Genomic DNA, 19462 nt, shown 5'->3' on the forward strand with positions numbered 1-19462 from the left:
TGGCCCCCCTGTGCGGCATATAGAACTTCCCCAACCAGGGATCAAACCCATGCCCCTGCAGTGGAAGCACTGAGTCTTAAGCACTGGACTGCCAGGGAAGTCCAGTAACAGGATTTTTAAAAAGGCAGTCACTAGGACAAACAGAACAGTTAAGAGAATGACAAAGTTCTAAAAACTGGAAAACAGGACTTCCCTGGTGGCACAGTCGTTAAGAATCCGCCTGCCAATGCAGGGGATACGGGTTCGAGCCCTGGTCCGCGAAGATCCCACATGCTGCGGAGCAACTAAAAGCCCGTGTGCCAGAACTACCGAGCCTGCACTCTAGAGCCCGTGCTCCACAACAAGAGAAGCCACCGCAATGAGAAGCCCGCACACCACACTGAAGAACAGACCCTGCTCCCCGCAACTAGAGGAAGCCCGCGCGCAGCAATAAAGACCCAACACAGCCAAAAATAAATAAATAAATTTATTTAAAAAAAAAAAAACAACAACTGGAAAACAGAAGGACAAGTGATAACGTAGAGAAGGTGACATGTCCTAAGATGCCTGGTTATGCCCGCTGTCCCAGTATACCATCCAGTTTAGCATTTGTCAGTCTCAAAATTGTCTTATTTTAGAAGTAAATCACTCCAAATTTATTTGAGCCTAGAAAGCTAAATCCTAGGCCAGCAGCTGGGCAAAGTAAGAAATTTGCAAACTATATACATTGACCCTTAGACCCAGCAATTCGACATTTAAGAATTTACACTGATGATACATCTCCAAAACTCCCTCCAAAACAAAAAAGCCCCCCCCATAACCCCGCATATGCACAAGGTTACTTACTGTGACGTTATTTTTAATAGCAAACTAATGAGGACAACCTAAAGGCCCACACATAGGAGACTGGCTAAATAAAATACGGTACGTTCCTAAGATGGAGAGCAATATAACAGTAAGAAAGAATTTTTTAAAAAAAAAACTTTATGAATTAATACAGAGTTATTTTAAGGATATTCTACTGAATTAAAAAAGAAAAAAAATCAGGGCAAAAAGTACACACAGTAAGACACTTTTTTTATGTAAGAAAGGGTAAAGAAAAAGAAACAAGTAGTAAAATATACACACATTTGCTTATTTTTGTAATCAAAAAAATGCCCAAAACTCAAAAGATAGGCCAGAAACCAATCAAGCTAGTGGCCTATTGGATATGGTGGAAACAGGTAAAGGGAAATAGAACTTCTAAGTGTATGTTTTTATACAGTTACAAGTTTTGAATCTTGCTAATGTTTTACATATTCTAAAAAAAAATCAGTTAATCTTGTGGATACACTAAAGCCCATGAAATTGTACACTTTAAAGGGATGAATTTTATGGTACATGATTTATATCTCAATTAAAAAATAAATGAAGATGAGGAGGCAAAGTCCTAAAACTGAATGCAAACATTCAGACGTTAACACATCACACAGAAGAAAAACAGGAATGAATCCGGTGGCTTCTGACTAGACAATGACTGTACCCCCTCAGTGCAACACAGTCTAACATCATAAAGAACTGAGAAGAAATCCTAGAATTTAGTTAGTAGGTTTGTTCTTGGCCGTGGTACAAGAGCAGTAATTCCAAAACTCTTTTATGTGTACTTTAGAATTGGCCAAATGAGTACATATACAGATGGTGCTGGGAACCAGGGTTCGTTCTTATGGGAAAGGGAGGTACAAATATGAGATGGGGGAAGAGAGGAGGAAGTCTAGATTAGAATCGGAGGTACAGCAAATACGAACTCATGATTTAAAAAAAAGTTTTCTGGGGCTTCCCTGGTGGCGCAGTGGTTGAGTCTTCCTGCCAATGCAGGGGACAAGGGTTCGAGCCCTGGTCTGGGAAGATCCCACATGCCATGGAGCAACTAAGCCCATGCGCCACAACTACTGAGTCTGTGCTCTAGAGCCCGCAAGCCACAACTGCCCACATGCTGCAACTACTGACGCCCGCGCGCCTAGAGCCCGTGCTCCGCAACAAGAGAAGCCACCCCAGTGAGAAGCCCACGCACTGCAACAGAAGAGTAGCCCCCGCTCGCCTCAACTAGAGAAAGCCTGCACGCAGCAATGAAGACCCAACGCAGCCAAAAATAAATGAATAAATTTATAAAACATAAATAAATGATAAATAAATAAATAAAAAGGCTGGGGACACCTCTTGACTAAAGGACAGAGCAAGATGGCAAGAAAATACAACATGTAACCTTTGACTAAATCCTGGACTTAAAAGTTTAAAAAACCTGTAAGTGACACTTTTGTGACCATTGAAAAAAATTTCAATATGGACTATATATAAGATAATAGTGTTATAGTAAGTTTCTTGCATGTGAAAATTGTACTGTGATTAGAGTGGATTGTTCTCATTCTCAGAAGATGCTGAATATTTAGGGGTAAATATCATATCTGTAATACACTCTCAAAGAGTTCAGAAAAAAATGTACATAGAGAAAGCAACTGTAGCAAAATGCTAATGGCTGATGAATGCAAGTAAGGGCTACAGGAGCGTTCACTGCACTATTCACTGCACTACTCTCAAGCCTTTTCTGGAGATACGAAACTTCTCGTATTAAATCAGGGAGAAGGCAGGGACTTCCCTGGTGGCGCAGTGGTTGAGAGTCCGCCTGCTAAGCAGGGGACACAGGTTCGATCCCTGGTCTGGGAAGATCCCACATACCGCAAAGCAACTAAGCCCATGTGCCGCAACTACTGAGCTTGCACTCTAGACCCCGTGTGCCACAACTACTGAAGCCCGCATACCTAGAGCCCATGCTCCACAACAAGAGAAGCCATGACAATGAGAAGCCTGTGCACCGCAACAAAGAGTAGCTGCCGCTCACCACAACTAGAGAAAGCCCGTACACAGCAATGAAGACCCAATGCAGCCAAAAATAAATAAATTAATTAATTTTTTAAAAAATCAGGGAGAAGGCAGTCCACACACCCAGCTCCCAACCCCTGCATGGTGTGCTCAGGAAACCTGCCCCTCCTTCACCCTAGCAGAACATGGGGGATTTACTAAAAAAGTAAAACAGGGGGTCTCTGGTATGGGGGATACCAGTTCAGCTGAAAGTCATGGTTCTTTATTTAAGGAGGGGATGGCAGACTCCCAGCTCCTCTTCTTCCACTAAGCTCCTCCTTTATTATGTTTAGGTAGTTTCCTTCTATTCCTAGCTTGTTGAGTGTTTCACCATGAAAGAATGTTTAATTTGGCCAAATGCTCTTCCTGCATCAAGAAGATCATGTGTTTTTTCCTACATTCTACTAGTGTGGTATATTACACATTTTAGTTTTTTGAACCACCCTTGCATTCCAAGAATAAATCCATTTGATCACGGTGTGTAAGCCCCTATGTCCCAACTTTCATTTGTTTTTTTTTTTGTTTTTTTTTGTTTTGGCTGCGTCAGGTCTTAGCTGCGGCACGTGGGATCTTTCATTGCCACGCAGGCTTCTCTCCAGTTGTGGCATGCGGGTTTTCTCTCTCTAGCTGTGGCGCGCGGGCTCCAGAGTGTGTGGGCTCTGCAATCTGCGGCAGGTGGGCTCTGTTGTTGAGGCGCGCAAGCTCAGTAGTTGTGGCGCGTGGGCCTAGTTGCCCTGCAGCATGTGGGATCTTAGTTCCCCAACCAAGGATCGAATCCGCATCCCCACTGGAAGGTAGATTCTTTACCACTGGACCACCAGGGAAGTCCCCTCAACTTTCATTTATTATTTTAGTTATTTGAGTCTTTACTCTCTTTTTTCTTTCCCGGCTTCACTCACTTTATTTTTCTCCCCATTTCAGGGCCCCCACGGCCTCTGGGCCCTTCCACAGCAGTGGCATCATTAGCTATTCGGTGTTTCTACGAAGAAGTTGAGTCTTTTCTCTTTAGTCAATCTAGCTAAAGGTTTGTCAATTTTGTTGACCTTTGGTTTTGTTGATTTTCTCCATTGTTTTTCTATTCTGTTTACCTCTGTTCTGATCTTTATTATTTTCTTCCTTCTGCTAGCACTGAGTTTAGTTTGTTCTTCTTTTTCTACTTCCTTAAGGTGTAAAGTTAGATTGTTGATTTGAGACCCTTCCTCCCTCCCTCCAGCTGACACTCTCTCTCTCTCTCTTAATATAGTGTTTACAGCTACATATTTCCTTAGTACCATTTTTGCTGCAGCCCCTAAGTTTTGGTTTGTTGTTTTCTTTTAAATAAATTTATTTGTTTATTTATTTATTGGCAGGCAGATTCTTAACCACTGTGCCACCAGGGAAGTCTATGGTTTGTTCTTTTCATTTTCATTTATCTCAAGATATTTTCTAATTTCCTGTGTGATTTCTTCTTGACTCACGACTGTTTAAGAGTATACTGTTGAATTTTCATGTATTTGTGAATGTTTCAGTTTTCCTTCTACTGTTGATACCTATTATGGTTTCATTCCACTGTGATTTATATGATTTCAATCTTTTAAATTTGTTCAGACTTATTTTGTGGCCTAATATATGGTCTAGCCTAGAGAATGTTAAATGTACATTTGAGTAAAAAGATGTGCATTCTGTTGGTTGTTGTTGGGTGATCCTGCAAGTCCCCAAGGCTCTGTTCACCTTTCTTTGCTCTTTCTGTTCCAAACACTCAGTAATTTCAAATGTTCAGTGTGCAAGCTCACCTAGTCTTTCTTCTGCCTGTTGGAGCCTGCTTCTAGTGAAGTTTTCAATTCAGTTTAGTTTTTTGTCCATATTTTCCTTCACCTCTTTGAGCACACTTAAGATGGTAGCTCTAAAGCCTTTCTTTAGTATGTCTGAGGCCCACTGTTTCTTGAGGGATCGTATCTGCCACATAATTTTCTTCCTTCAAATGGGCTGTGTTCTCCTGCTTCTTTGTATGTCTGTTATTTTGTTGTTGAAAATTAGGCATTTGAATAAATCCTCTCCCAATCTTTGCAGACTGGCTCTGTATTGGGGAAGACCTTCATTAATTAGCAGGGTTTATTCTAAGCCTTGAGAACAGCTCAGGGTGAAGGCTTAACGTCTTCTTAGGCCTTTTCTATACTTGCATTGTGTCTGGTCCTGTGTGTGAACTTCTTTTGATTCTTAAGTATATATGCCTGCTTTAAAATGTCTTAATTTCCCAGAGCCAGTCACCTGCTTCTCAGGGTCTTGGACGTACTATTGTATTCCTCCACCCACAGTCCCTTACCCCAGGCACCTGCAGGTCTGTACCCAGTTTTTGTGAGCATTGCTTGACACTTTCTGCAGTTTTTTGCTGGCTGAGATCCAAACTATGTAATTTTTCCCTATCTGAGTTCCAAGTCAGAAAAAACAGACATCAGTCCCTCAGGCAGCCCCCAGACAGGTCAGAATGTTGCAAATAAGGTCACTCTGCTCCCTCTGGTTGGAGGCAAGGAATTTGGAATTGGGTTGTTGCTTCTTTTAGACTGTGCTGTGCCACTGGGGGAGGAAGTGGGCCAAGGGTGAGTAAAAATGCCATGATATTTCCTACCACTTGAATGTGGCTTTTTCCTGATTGGGTGTTCCCATGGTTGCTATAGACTTTGACCGTTTTCCAGAGCTTCCATGAAGTTATTTTACCCATCTTCTAGTTGCTTTTTGAATGTATGCATGGCAGAACGGGCGTCTGAAGTTTCTGAGACAGCCATTTTGCTGACATCAGAATATATTGCTATGCCATGCAGCGCAGCCACAAAAAAAACAAGAAGAATATATTGCTAAAGTTTTCTTTTACTCCCTGAATTAATAAAATAAGACCTAACATATAGTGAGTGATTGCTGAGTGCTGTGTTCTGCTCTAAGCACACCTTGTGTACATCAATCCTCTAGCAACCCTAAGGTAGGCACTATTATCCCCCGTCTCACAAGTGAGGACAATGAAGTTCAAAAAGCATCTTGCCCACAGGACTACAGCCGGAGGAGGCGGAGGCGGGGAACCAGCCCAGGCAGCTTGGTTCTGAGCCCCCACATCTAACTGCTATTTTACACACAGCAGAGTTAGCTACCTCAGCCACTCTGTGCTGGTCCTTTTGGTCTAGGATGCTCTATCCAGAGTCCAGGGAGCATCCCGTGGCTGTTTTCTTCCAGAGTCTAGAGAGCACTGGGTGTCTTTCATGTTTAAGAGGAAGGCGGTCCAGCTTGCCAGAGGCTCTGTAGGTACTCGTGGGCCAGGTGCTGGTAGGGTTCAGGTGAGTTCAAGGTGAGAACCCTCCAGCTTGTTGATACCGCTTCTACCTCATCCATGATGCACCAATTTCTCCAGAAAAGACTCCGGCAACCCCCTGCCTGAGGAAACAGACCATTTGGGGAGCAGGGCAGAAGATATGGTCAAGGGTCTCATCTGTCCCCATAGAGAATTTCTCTTAATTCCTCTGTTTACCACCTCCATGGCTCCCCTCTGCTGGGCCTGGTACCTCCTATTCTGCAGACTGTAAGTCCAAGTGCTATCTAACAGAAATATAATGCAAGCCACATTTCAAAAGAGATGAAATTAATTTTAATAATTGTATTTAACCCAATATATTCAAAGTACTATAATTTCAACATGTAATAAATATTAAAAAGTATTAATGAGGTGTTTTACTTTTTTGTACTAACTCTTTGATATTCAGTGTATACTTTACAGTTGTGGTGCATCTTAGTTGGAAACGGCCACATTTCAGGCACTCAGAAGCCACACGTGACTCGTGGCTACCATACTGGACGGCCAAAGTCTGGAAAATAAGCTTCATGTCTGCCATGGAAGAGTCATCTAGCTCCGTGGAGAAAGTGAGGAAGTGAGGAAGCCCAGCCACCCCCAGCCAGATGCCCACCAGCCTGGGCATTTAGGGCCTGCTGGGCAAACTGGCTCATTTCCTGGTGTTCTCTCCCCCAAGCAGGCCCGTGGCTGCATTTTCTCTGCCACATCAGTTTTCACTTTCCTTCCATTGGCTTCTCTTAAAAAACAAACAAGGCTGTCTAATATCTGAAACATTCCAAAGAGTACATGCAGCACTTATGTAAGATGTAAAGCCTAGTAATAAAGTACGTCATGAACCCCCAGCCCCCACTAAGTAGGTCATCTGCTACAGGGCTGCACCCCGACGTCTGCTTCTCCCAGGCTGACACCTCTGTCTTCCCACCAGCGAGGAACCGGAAGCCCGGGTTTTGTGTATCTGGGCTGTTCAGCCTTTCTTCCTCTTGGTTTACCACACACAGATGTATCTGAAAATGAGATGGTGCTCAGTTATGCTTGTCTTTACTGTACTGTGTGTACTTTGGGGCAACTTGCCCTGTCACCTACATCCTGCTTTAAGGGTTTCCGTGTTGGGCTTCCCTGGTGGCGCAGTGGTTGAGAGTCCGCCTGCCAATGCAGGGGACACAGGTTCGTGCCCTGGTCCGGGAAGATCCCACATGCCGCGGAGCGGCTGGGCCCGTGAGCCATGGCCGTTGAGCCTGCGCATCCAGAGTCTGTGCCCCGCAACGGGAGAGGCCACAACAGTGAGAGGCCCACATACTGCAAAAAAAAAAAAAAAAGTTTCCATGTTGCTACAGGAACCTAACAGGCACCTGCTGTCGCTGGGTCAAATACTCCGCTATGTGAACACACATTTGGGTTGTTTCCAAGCTGTACATTAGTATGAACAGCACTGCAAAAATTTCTCCAGAGCTTCCCCCAAATGGCAATCCTGGATCACAGAATATGAGGATGTTCAGCTTTGCAGGTTAATGCCTGTTTTCCAAAGTGGGTGTGTCAGTGCACCCCTCTCACCAGCAGCCCAAAGACCTCCAACACCCGGGTTTGTCAGACGTCCTCAGTTTCGCCAATCTAAGTATCTGCAAAGTGGGAGCTCACTGTCGCCTCTGAATACTAATGAGGTAGGACATCTCTTTATGTGTTGAGCCACCATTCTTGTTCGTTTTTCTTATTCGTTGACATGCCTGACCGTCTTTTGTCCATCCGCAGGAGTCCTCTACACACGCTGGATTATAATCCTTTATAGGCTTCCCACTCTGTACTTGTCTGTTCACATTCTTTATTGGGGCTTTTTGATAAAGGGGAGACCTTAATTTTAATCTGGTAAGACTGGTCGTTTCTATTTAAGAGTTAACATTTTTTTGTGACTTAAAAAAAACTTCCCTACCAAGGTCATAAAGGTATTCTCCTCTACGGTCTTCCAGGAGTTTTTCTTCAATTAACCTGAAACCAACACTGTTCATCAGGGATCTGATGGCATTCCTTTCGGACTCCATCCTTTGTCTAGTGACGGGTAATCCACTTCTGTCTCAAATCAAGTTTCTCTGGTCCATTTCTGGCAGCTCTTCTGTCTCACCAGCCAATCCCTGAGCCAACTGTGAAGGAAGCCTCAGCACTGGCAAGGCTGGTGTGTGCTTCTTTCTCTTCTTCAAAGTGGACAAATGATATCAGGACTTTATCCTTCCACGGGTTTTAGAACTGACTTGTCATATTTCCCAGAACACTGAATCCACAGATCAATATAAGAAGAACAGGCAGCTTTACCACACTGAGACTTCCTTGCTAAGAACACCCTGTCTCTTCTTATTCAAGTCTTCTTTAATGTCTCTTAATAAAGCTGTGAATTCTTCTCCAGTAAAACTTTTACATTCCCGTTTGTATCAGACATGGTTCACTCAGGAGAGCAGGGACCACATAGGTATTTCCAACACAAAGGGAATTTGTGCTTTCAAACAACTGACAAGGCTGGGGGGTGCACAAAGAAAATGGGCCACCTCTAACCGTCAATGCCCCCTCTGTGCTGCAGCTGAGAGCGAGCAGGCCAGTCTGCCACCCACCGCTGAGCAGAAAATGCTGCTGGGACAACCACCACTCTGCAGCCCTGCCACGCTCCCACTGTCTGAGCCCACACACCCACACTGTGGCCAGGGGAAGAAGGGGTCCCTTACCTTCCACCTTCCAAATGTCACAGGAATGCATCTCAGGGGCTAAACAACACCAGAAGCCTCTGGCAGGGGGTCTGGGTAAGACAGCTCCAGCCCCTGAAAGGCAGGGACTGTCCTGAAGGCCCAGACTGCATCAGGCACACCATCTGCTTTCTACCTCCCCAAAATACTGCTGAAATTACTGATCTACTGTGTCATCTTTTCCCATTTTCTTGGTCCCTGTGGTTTTACATATTTTGTACTCTTTTGTTATAATTTTAGCAGGCTTTTAGCAGGACAATGAAATAAACTCTTGTGGTCACTCAAGAAGTCCTGCAGTCCAAGTTCAAAAGCAGCCAGACCTAGCACGGCTAGGACTTTCCATGGATTTACTTAAACTTCACCACATCAGGGAGGTCACAGCTGAGACCCTGCCTGCACCCCGCACCCACAAAGATATTCAATGACTGGGTGGGCTCCCAGACATGGGCCTGCCCTGGAGGCTCCCAGCCTGGCCGCCACTATCCCCAATGTCACCAAAAAGACAGACACCTCAACCAGAGACATGCAAGAGATAGCCAAGCCAGAACAGGATCCAGGATGACCGGGAGGGGTCGCCTCTCAACAGCCACCTTCACAGGCAGATACTGTCCAACACCTCGAGCCGACACCCAGGTCTTCAGCGGATGAGTGTGTGATGTGTGTGTGTCACAGGCACATGCACACACCCTGGACCAAGCTGAGAGCCAGGGCTGCCATGAACACGCTGCTCTTGGGGGCAACCCTAATCGAGGGGACGGGGGCAGAACTGAGCAAAGGAGCTGCAACTCAGATTTCGTGTGGCATCCACCCCTGTCTCCAGGGCCCAAGTGGGCAGGATGGCAAGAGGGCCATGGCCGGTCACCAGGGCTGCCACACAGGGGCTCGCTGTGGGCCGCGGTGCCCCCAAATGTGGCCTCTTGGGCCCCCTCATGCCCCCCATGGCCCTGGCCCTGCAACCGGCCGCACTGGGACCTGCAGCACTGGGCATGCATTTTTTAAAGAGACACAGAAAGAGAGAGGGAGGAGGGGAGGGCGGCCACCACACGCATCCCCCGGCCTGACACTCACCTGGACAGTTGGCTTCATCACTCTCATCCTCACAGGTCACCAAGCCGTCACACTGCCAGGGGAGGGGGATGCACTGGATGGCGCCGCTGCGACAGGCAAACTGGCCTGGGTTGCACCGCAGCTCTGTGGGACCAAAGGCAAGAGGCCGTTGAGGATGCGGTGCCACCTGCACCTCTGAGCACACGGGGCAGGGCCGACACAGACACTGACCAGACAGAGGTGCCAGCATGCTAGGTGAATGCAGGGGGAGAGGCCGCCCCCACCCAGGGCCTCAGGCCACTGCCTGGATGACGTGGGGGCACGGGGCTCCCGAGGCTTCACAAGGTGCATATAGGATGGCGCAGGAAGGGAGGAACAGGGGAGCCTGCCACGAACGGAGACCACGGGGAACGGGGGGAGGAAGGTATTTTGAACTTCAGGTCGCATGCTGTATGGAGCAAAGGTGATTTAGCCAGTAAGTGACATTACAAGACCTGTGCTTTAAGGAAGTGGTTTCTGGAAGCAACTGTAATAGGGGACAGACAAAACAGTGAGTAACTCAATACCGAAGGGCCTGACTGAGGCTGGGGTCAGCCAGCTCCTGCCACCCGCCTGCCCTGGCTCTCAGGTGTGCTATCAGCAGGCACGGCCGGGGAGAGACCATCCTTGGGGTAAGAGGGAACAATAACAATAACTGAAGCTCATCAGAGCCACAAAAGCACCTGTTCTCAGGATCCACACTGGAAACAACTTCTAATTCATGGGGCACTGGGTCAAGATGCAGAAGAGTCTTGCCTGGTTAGTGGGGAAAAATTAACTCTAGGCTGAATGCTGCCCTAGTCCTGACTAACCAAGATTAAAATGAAGAGCTGAAATGACCAAACTGTTTCCAAGTCACACCCTAAAACAAAGCTCAAGAATATTTATAGGAATATGCAGAAATATGCAGAACTCAGAAAGTCAAAATTCATAGTCTGGGCTTCCCTGGTGGCACAGTGGTTGAGAGTCCACCTGCCGATGCAGGGGACACGGGTTCGTGCCCCGGTCCAGGAAGATCTCACATGCCGCGGAGCGGCTAGGCCCGTGAGCCATTGCCGCTAAGCCTGCGCGTCCGGAGCCTGTGCTCCGCAACGGGAGAGGCCACAACAGTGAGAGGCCCGTATACCGCAAAAAAAAAAAAAAAAAATTCATAGTCTGCCATCCAATAAAAAAATTACCAGACATGCAAACAGGAAATTATGACCAAAATGAGGAGGAAAAAAAATCAATCCAGAAATGGCAGAAATGACAGAAAAGATAAAAACATTAAGAATTATTATAACTGTATTGTAAATGTTGAAGAAGTTAGAGGAAAGATTAAACATGTTAAGTAGAGATATGGAAGACACAAAGAAAGAAACCTACTGTGAGAGATACAAACACACTGCACAAACAATAGAAACTCTAAACAGAAAGAAAAGAAGGCTAGACAAAAATGAATTGTGGCTCTGGGACCACTTCAAGCCACCCGTACACATGTACACAGAGGGGAAACAAAAAATATTTGAAGAAACAATGGCAGAAAAATTCCCCAATTTGATGAAAACTATAAACCCACAGATCCAAGTAGCTCGATGAACCACAGACACAAGAAATAGAGAGAAAAATACTCCAGGGCACATCATAATCAAATTGCCTAAAACCAGCAATAAAGAGAAAAGTCTTAAAAGCAGATAAAAAAGACATGATGCACAGAAAAACAAAGTAAAGATGACAGCAGATTTCTCACTAGAAACAACACAAGCTGGAAGATGGTGGAACAACACTTCTCAGTTCTGAGAGGAAAAAACAGAAGACTGCCAACCTGGAGGCACTTAAAGCAAATGCACCCATACTCCATTGTGGGGCTTATAACCTGAGTGGAAGTAAAATTGTGACAACAGCAGCACAAAAGCCGGGAAAGGAGAAACTGAAGCATACCGTTTAAAGGCTCTAACACTACAGGTAAAGTGGTCTGTCTCATGAATGTGATAAGTTAAAGCTGAATATCACTAAACTAACACAAGAGCTACAGCAAATAAGCCAACGAGGAAGACAAAAGGAACAAAACATACTCAACCCAAAGGAAGAATAAACAAAGGGAAAAGGAAACAACGGTTGCCACAAATAGAAAACAAACGACAAAATGGCAGACTGTAATTAAATTTGCCTGATCAATAAATATATGGGGTGATCGAAACACCCTAATTAAAAGGCAGAATTTGTTACGATGAAACTACATGTGTCTAAAAGAAACCCACTTTATATAAGGACACAAATAGGTGAATATGAAACAATGGAAAAAGATATGGCATGCTCACATGGATGAAAAGAGAGGGCTTCCCTGGTGGTGCAATGGTTGGGAGTCCACCTGCTGATGCAGGGGACACGGGTTCGTGCCCCGGTCCGGGAGGATCCCACATGCCGTGGAGCGGCTGGGCCCGTGAGCCGTGGCTGCTGAGCCTGCGCTCCGGAGCCTGTGCTCCGCAATGGGAGAGGCCACAGCAGTAAGAGGCCCGCGTACCACAAAAAAAAAAAAAAAAAAAGAAAGCAGAGGTGGCTGTATATATATATATATATTTTTTTTTTTGATTTATTTTTTGGCTGTGTTGGGTCTTTGTTGCTGCGTGGGGGCCTTCTCTAGTTGCGGTGAGCGGGGACTACTCTTCGTTGTGGTGGGCATGCTTCTCATTGCGGTGGCTTCTCTTGTTGCGGGGCACGGGCTCTAGGCGCATGGGCTTCCGTAGTTGTGGCATGCGGGCTCAGTAGTCGTGGCTTGCGGGCTCTAGAGCGCAGGCTCAGTAGTTGTGGTGCACGGGCTTAGCTGCTCCGCGGCATGTAGGATCTTCGCAGACCAGGGCTCAAACCCGTGTCCCCTGCATTGGCAGGCAGATTCTTAACCACTGCACCACCAGGGAAGTCCCAGGGGTGGCTGTATTAATACCACACAAAGGAGACTTCAGTGTAAATAATATTACGATAAATGAAGAAGGTATTTAATAGTGATAAAGGACATAATAACCTTAAATGTCTCTGCATCTATAGCAGAGCTTCAAATGAAGGAAAAACTGCTGTAACTGCTAATAGACAAATTCACAATCAACTTCAATCCCTTCTCTCAATAACTGATAGAACAAGCAGACAGAAAATCTGCAAGGATACAGACAACCTGAACAACGCTATCAACCAGCTGGACCCAACCGACATTCACAGAAATCTCTGCCCAACTACAGCAGAATACACATTCTTTTCACATGCGTACAAAACATTCACCATAATAGATAAATATATGAGCCATAAAACAAATCTCAATACATTCATAAAGGTTCAAATTTAAGTGTGTTGTTTGATCACAATGGAATTAAATTAAAAATCAACAGCAGAAAGATGTCTGGGAAATCCCCCAACTATATAGAAAACAACTGACATTCTTCTAAATAGCCTATGAGTCAAAGAGGAAATGAAAAGGGAGATTAGAAAGCATTTTAATTTAATGAAAATTTGTGAAATGCAACTAAAGCAGTTCACAGAGGCAAATGTATTGCATTAAATTTCTATATCAGGGGATTTCCCTGGTGGCACAGTGGTTAAGAATCCACCTGCCAATGCAGGGGACGCGGGTTCGAGCCCTGGTCTGGGAACATCCCACAAGCCGAGAAGCAACTAAGCCCGTGCACCACAACTACTGAAGCCCGAGCGCCTAGAGCCCATGCTCCACAACGAGAAGCCACTGCAATGAGAAGCCCATGCACCGCAACGAAGAGTAGCCCCTGCTCGCGGCAACTAGAGAAAGCCTGCGTGCAGCAACAAAGACCCAACACGGCTGTAAACAAACAAACAAATACGTTTTTTTAAATGCTTAAAATTCCTATATCAGAAAAGAAGAAAGGTCTCAAATCAATGACCTCAGCTGCCACTTTAAGAAATCTGAACATGGCTTCTCTGGTGGCGCAGTGGCTGAGAGTCCGCCTGCCGATGCAGGGGACACGGGTTCGTGCCCCGGTCCAGGAAGATACCACATGCCGTGGAGTGGCTAGGCTCGTGAGCCATGGCCGCTGAGCCTGCGCGTCTGGAGGCTGTGCTCCGCAACGGAGAGGCCACAACTGCGAGAGGCCCGCGTACAGAAAAAAAAAAAGAGAACTTTCCTTTTCAAAAGACATTGTTAAGAGAATAAAAAGAAAAGTTGCATACTGGGAGAGAAGAACTGTAAATCACACATCTGATAAAGGATTTGTATCCAGAATATATAAAGAACTCTCATATTTCAATAAAAAGAAAACAACCCACCCAATTCTTAAAATGGGCAAAAGATTTTAATGGACAATTAACTAGGGAATTCCCTGGCGGTCCAGTAGTTAGGACTTGGTGCTCTCACTGCCAGGCTGCCAGGACCCCAGGTTCAATCCCTAGTTGGAGACCTAAGATCCCACAAGCCTTGAGGCATGGCCAAAAATAAAAAAAAAAAAAAGAATGCACAATTAACCAAAGAAGATACAGATGGCAAAAACACATAAAAAGATGCTCAACATCATTACTCATTAAGGAAATGCAAATTAAAGTCCTAATGAGATACCATTACATATTAGAATGGCTAAAATGAAAAATGACGATACCAAGAGCTGACAATATGTGAGTTAACTAGAACTCTCCTACAGTGCTAGTGGGAATGTAAAAATGGTACAACTGCTGTGGAAGACAGTTTGACAGTTTCTAAAAGGCTGAATATATACGTACTATATGACACAGTCATTCCACTCCTAGGGATTTATCCAAGAGAAGTATATTACCATACAGAGACATATTCAGAGTAATATTATTTGCAATAGCCAAAAGCTGGAAACAACCCAAATGCCCTGAACAACTGAATGGATAAACAAACTGCAGTGGAGCCATACCATGGAATACTACTCAGCAGTAAAAAGGAGTGAACCACTGAGATGCAGCAACGTGTAAGACAAAAGAAGACCAAAACGAGCAGCCAGCTGCAGGCTGCAGTTTGCCAAACGCTGTTCTAGAGTTAAGTGTCGAAATAAATCTACCCATACCCAGCACCTAACACACGGACGTGTCCACGGAATGTCTGCCGAACTGAACTACTCTGTTCTTTAAGTCGCTAACGAAGTGTCATCAGTTCTGATATCCCCGGGAAGGTTCTTTCCCTTCCTGACTCACCTGCACAGTGTAGGGGCTGTTCAGAAAGCAATCCAACCTGTGAATCACTGGTTAACACATGTGAATTGCTCATTCAAAAAATATTTGCCAAGCACCACTTTGTGCTGGGCAACCCTCCAGGTGATTGTGCTAGTGTGGTCAATGGAGCAGGGAGAGTCAGGACGTGGCACAGCCTGCCTTGAATGCTGGGCGGGGACCAACACACAGTCAGCTGCTTACTGTGTCCGATGGGGATTCCCGAGGGTCTCACTGGTGTTACTCCAGCTGTAAATCAACATTCCCTTTCCTTTCTTCCTCAGCATCCTCTCGGGTCCCCTTGCAAAGCATCCAGCACAATTTCTGCCACATACAAAGCTGCTCAAAAATCGTCTCCACGTCTTTTCACTACTGGGTTCACCAAGGTCCTGTCCCAGCCCCCTCTTGTGATGACTATCTCCTGGCTGGCTACTCTAGCCAATGGATTGTTGATGCTTTTTGAAATAATCCATGCCCTCACCATGTACATGCAAGGCCACAACACCAAAACACGAACTTCTTTCACACTAGTTCTCAAATCTTTTCATTTCAAAACCTTTTTTTACTCTTAAAAATTCTGAGAACACCAAACATCTTTTGTTTATATGGGATACATCTATCAATATTTACTGTATTGAAATTAAAGCTGAGAAACTGTGTAAACACAAGCTTCCCAAGCATTTACTCAAAAGGTTAAACACATAATAAACGCTGGAGAGGGTGTAGAGAAAAAGGACCCCTCCCACACTATTGGTGGGAGGTAAACTGGTGCAGTCACTATGGAGAACAGTACGGAGGTTCCTCAAAAACTAAATATAGAGCTACCATATGATCCGGCAATCCCAATCCTGGGCATATATCTGGAGGAAACCATACTTTGAAATGATACATACACCCCAATGTTCACTGCAGCACTATTTACAATAGCCAGGACATGGAAGCAACCTAAATGTCCATCAACAGATGAATGGATAAAGATGTGATACAGATATACAATGGAATATTACTCAGCCATAAAAAAGAATGAAATAATGCCCTTTGCAGCAACATGGATGGATCTAGAGATTATCACACTAAGTGAAGTAAGTCAGACAAATAAAAACAAATACCATACGATACCACTTACATGTGGAATCTAAAAATGATACAAATGAACTTATTTAGAAAACAGAAACAGACTCACAGACTTAGAAAACAAACTTATGGTTACCAAAGGGGAAAGGTCAAGGGAAGGGATAAATTAAGAGGCTGGATTAACATATACACACTACCAGGACCTCCTGTATAGCACAAGGAACTCTACTCAATACTCTGTAATAACCTATATGTGAAAAGAATCTGAAAAAAGAATGGATATATGTATAACTGAATCACTTTGCTGTACACCTGAAACTAACACTACATTGTAAATCACCTATACTCCAATATAAGGAAAAAAAAAAAAAAGCTTAAACACAGAGTTACTATAGGAGCTAGCAATCCCACTCCTAGGTATGTGTCCAAGAGAACTGAATGCCAGGACTCACAGACACCTGTCCTCTGATGCTCACAGCAGCATGACTCACCAGAGCCAAGAGGAGGAACAACCCAGGTGTCCAGCAACAGATGATGGATAAACAAGCTGTGGCCTGTCCATACAATGGAATATTACTGGGTCATAAAAAGGAAGCAAATTCTGACACATGCTAAAATGTGGATGAACCTTGAGGACATTATACTCAGTGAAACAAGCCAGACACAGGAGGACAAGTACTGTACGACTCCACGTACATAAAGTCCCTGGAGCAGTCAAATCCACAGAGACATAAAGTGGAAGAGGTTGCCAGGGGCCGGGGGTTGGGGATGGGAGCTTTTGTCTGATGGGGACAGAGTTTCAGTTTGGGAAGATGAAAAAGTTCTGGAGATGAATGGCAGTGATGGCTGCACACTACTGCCAATGTACTCACACTGACCTGTACACTTAAGATGGTTAAAGTGGTAGACCTGATGTCATGTGAATTTTACCACAATTTTTAAAAAACCCTTTAAAAGAAAGGAGAGGGCTTCCCTGGTGGCGCAGTGGTTGAGAGTCCGCCTGCCGATGCAGGGGATGCGGGTTCGTGCCCCGGTCGGGGAAGATCCCACATGCCACAGAGCGGCTGGGCCCGTGAGCCATGGCCGCTGAGCCTGCGCGTCTGGAGCCTGTGCTCCGCAACCGGAGAGGCTGCAACAGTGACAGGCCCGCGTACCGCAAAAAAAAAAAAAAAAGAAAGGAGAAAGAGAATGAATGAATGAAAGAATGAATGAATGAAAAGAGAGAGAATCCCAAGCACATATCCCACTGGCCATCACATCAGGTAGCCTCCAGAAATAGCACTCTGCACCTGTGAGAGAGGGAGAGAGAAAGGCAGACGACCCCTTGGTGCTGTCATGAAAATCATCCGACCTCTTGGAGTCCTAGAAACCCCAGCCACACGGTGACAGCTACTGCTTTTTTTAAAAAAAAATTATTTATTTATTTATTTTAATCTTTGGCTGCATTGGGTCTCCATTGCTATGCACTGGCTTTTCCTCTAGCTGCGGCAAGTGGGGACTACCCTTTGTTGTGTGCACAGGCTTCTCACTGCGGTGGCTTCTCTTGTGAAGCATGGGCTCTAGGAGCATGGGCTCAGTAGTTGCGGCTCACAGGCTCTAGAGTGCGGGCTCAGTAGTTGTGGCTCACGGGCTTAGTTGCTCTGCGGCATGTGGGATCTTCCCGGACCAGGGCCCAAACCCGTGTCCTTCGCATTGGCAGGCGGATTCTCAACCACTGCACCACCAGAGAAGCCCAGAGCTACTGCTTTAACCACGTGATGTCTGGGGCCTGGAGGACTCGTGCCCCGTAGAAATGTCATGTCTCTGCAGTACAGATTCTTTCTCTAGATTCAATTTCTTCTTTGTCAGCAAGTCTCGGCCTCATTTTAAATTATGTAAAGTGAGCTGTCTCAGGTTTCTGTATGAAATTTAGTACATGGCCTAAATTGTCTGGAACTGATTTCCTCTCACCATTTACCCACAAAGAAATAGAGGAAGGGACTTACCTGGCACACCAATAGTTAGGACTCTGTGCTTTCACTGCCCGGGCCCGGGTTCAATCTCTGGTCAGGGAACTAAGATCTCACATGCCATATGGCGCGGCCAAAAAAAAAAAAAAGAAAGAAAGAAATAGAAGGGGACGTCCCTGGTGGCACCAGTGGTTAAGAATCCACCTGCCGGGCTTCCCTGGTGGCGCAGTGGTTGAGAGTCTGCCTGCCGATGCAGGGGACATGGGTTCGTGCCCCGGTCCGGGAAGATCCCACATGCCGTGGAGTGGCTGGGCCCGTGAGCCATGGCCGCTGAGCCTGTGCGTCCGGAGCCTGTGCTCCGCAATGGGAGAGGCCATAACAGTGAGAGGCCCGCGTACCGCAAAAAAAAAAAAAAAAAGAATCCATCTGCCAATTCAGGGGACACGGGTTCGAGCCCTGGTCCGGGAAGATCCCACATGCCGCGGACTAAGCCTTTGCACTACAACTACTGAGCCTGTGCTCTAGAACCCAAGTGCCACAACTACTGAAGCCCAAGCGCCTAGAGCCCGTGCTCCGCAACAAGAGAAGCCACCGCAATGAGAAGCCCGCACACCACAATGAAGAGTAGCCCCCGCTTGCCGCAACTAGAAAAAGCCTGCGCACAGCCACGAAGACCCAACGCAGCCAAAAACAAATACATAAATTTATTAAAAAAGAGAAAGGGAGGAAGATGGCATACAGCAGAAGCCCATCACTTGGGAAATCAAAACTCAGCCCAGAAGTGCAGGAGCGGGTTGGGGCCCCTCTCCCCAGCCACCACGGCCGGCCCAGGCTCCTAGTGATCCGCAGGCCTAGTCCTAGGCTACCCGGCCTCCCCAACATGGTTCGCACATGCTTCCCCAGAAAGAGCTCAGGGTGGGGCCCAGTGGGTGCTGGGCAGCGCTGCGCAGGGCTAGAAGGCATGGCGCCTGGGCATGAGGGCTGCCGGTCCCTGCTAACAAGTGCTGACAACGCAGAGAAGTCAGATGCAGATCTGCGGGTCACCCTGCAAGGCAGGCCCCCTGCAGAGGGCTCACCTGAGTCCCGAGATCAGAGGCTGAGAATAAGGGGCCTGAACCCCCAGTGACAATAGGGAAGGCCCTGGGCTGCCACGATCAGGGAAGGTGGGGCATGTGCCCTGGAGGGAGCCCTGTGTGGCCGGGCCCAGCGGGACACATGAACCAAAGGGACCAAGTGGCTTCACGGTCACGCTGTGAGGAGCCACAGAGGAGTAGCCC

At 46.1% G+C, this 19462-nt stretch overlaps 1 protein-coding gene across 2 annotated transcripts in view; it reads right to left on the bottom strand.

Annotated features, from left to right (window-relative positions):
- DGCR2 (DiGeorge syndrome critical region gene 2) overlaps nt 1–19462 on the bottom strand; it is a 68903-nt gene that overhangs the window by 26798 nt on the left and 22643 nt on the right. For both annotated transcript variants that reach the window (XM_082667257.1, XM_082667256.1), the window contains exon 2: nt 9979–10101. In XM_082667257.1, coding sequence (XP_082523383.1) covers nt 9979–10101 — 123 coding nt within the window. The remainder of the gene's footprint in view (nt 1–9978; nt 10102–19462) is intronic.

The sequence above is a fragment of the Grampus griseus genome (assembly GCF_964374135.1).
Source record: "Grampus griseus genome assembly, chromosome: 12".
Taxonomy (NCBI): Eukaryota; Metazoa; Chordata; class Mammalia; order Artiodactyla; family Delphinidae; genus Grampus; species Grampus griseus.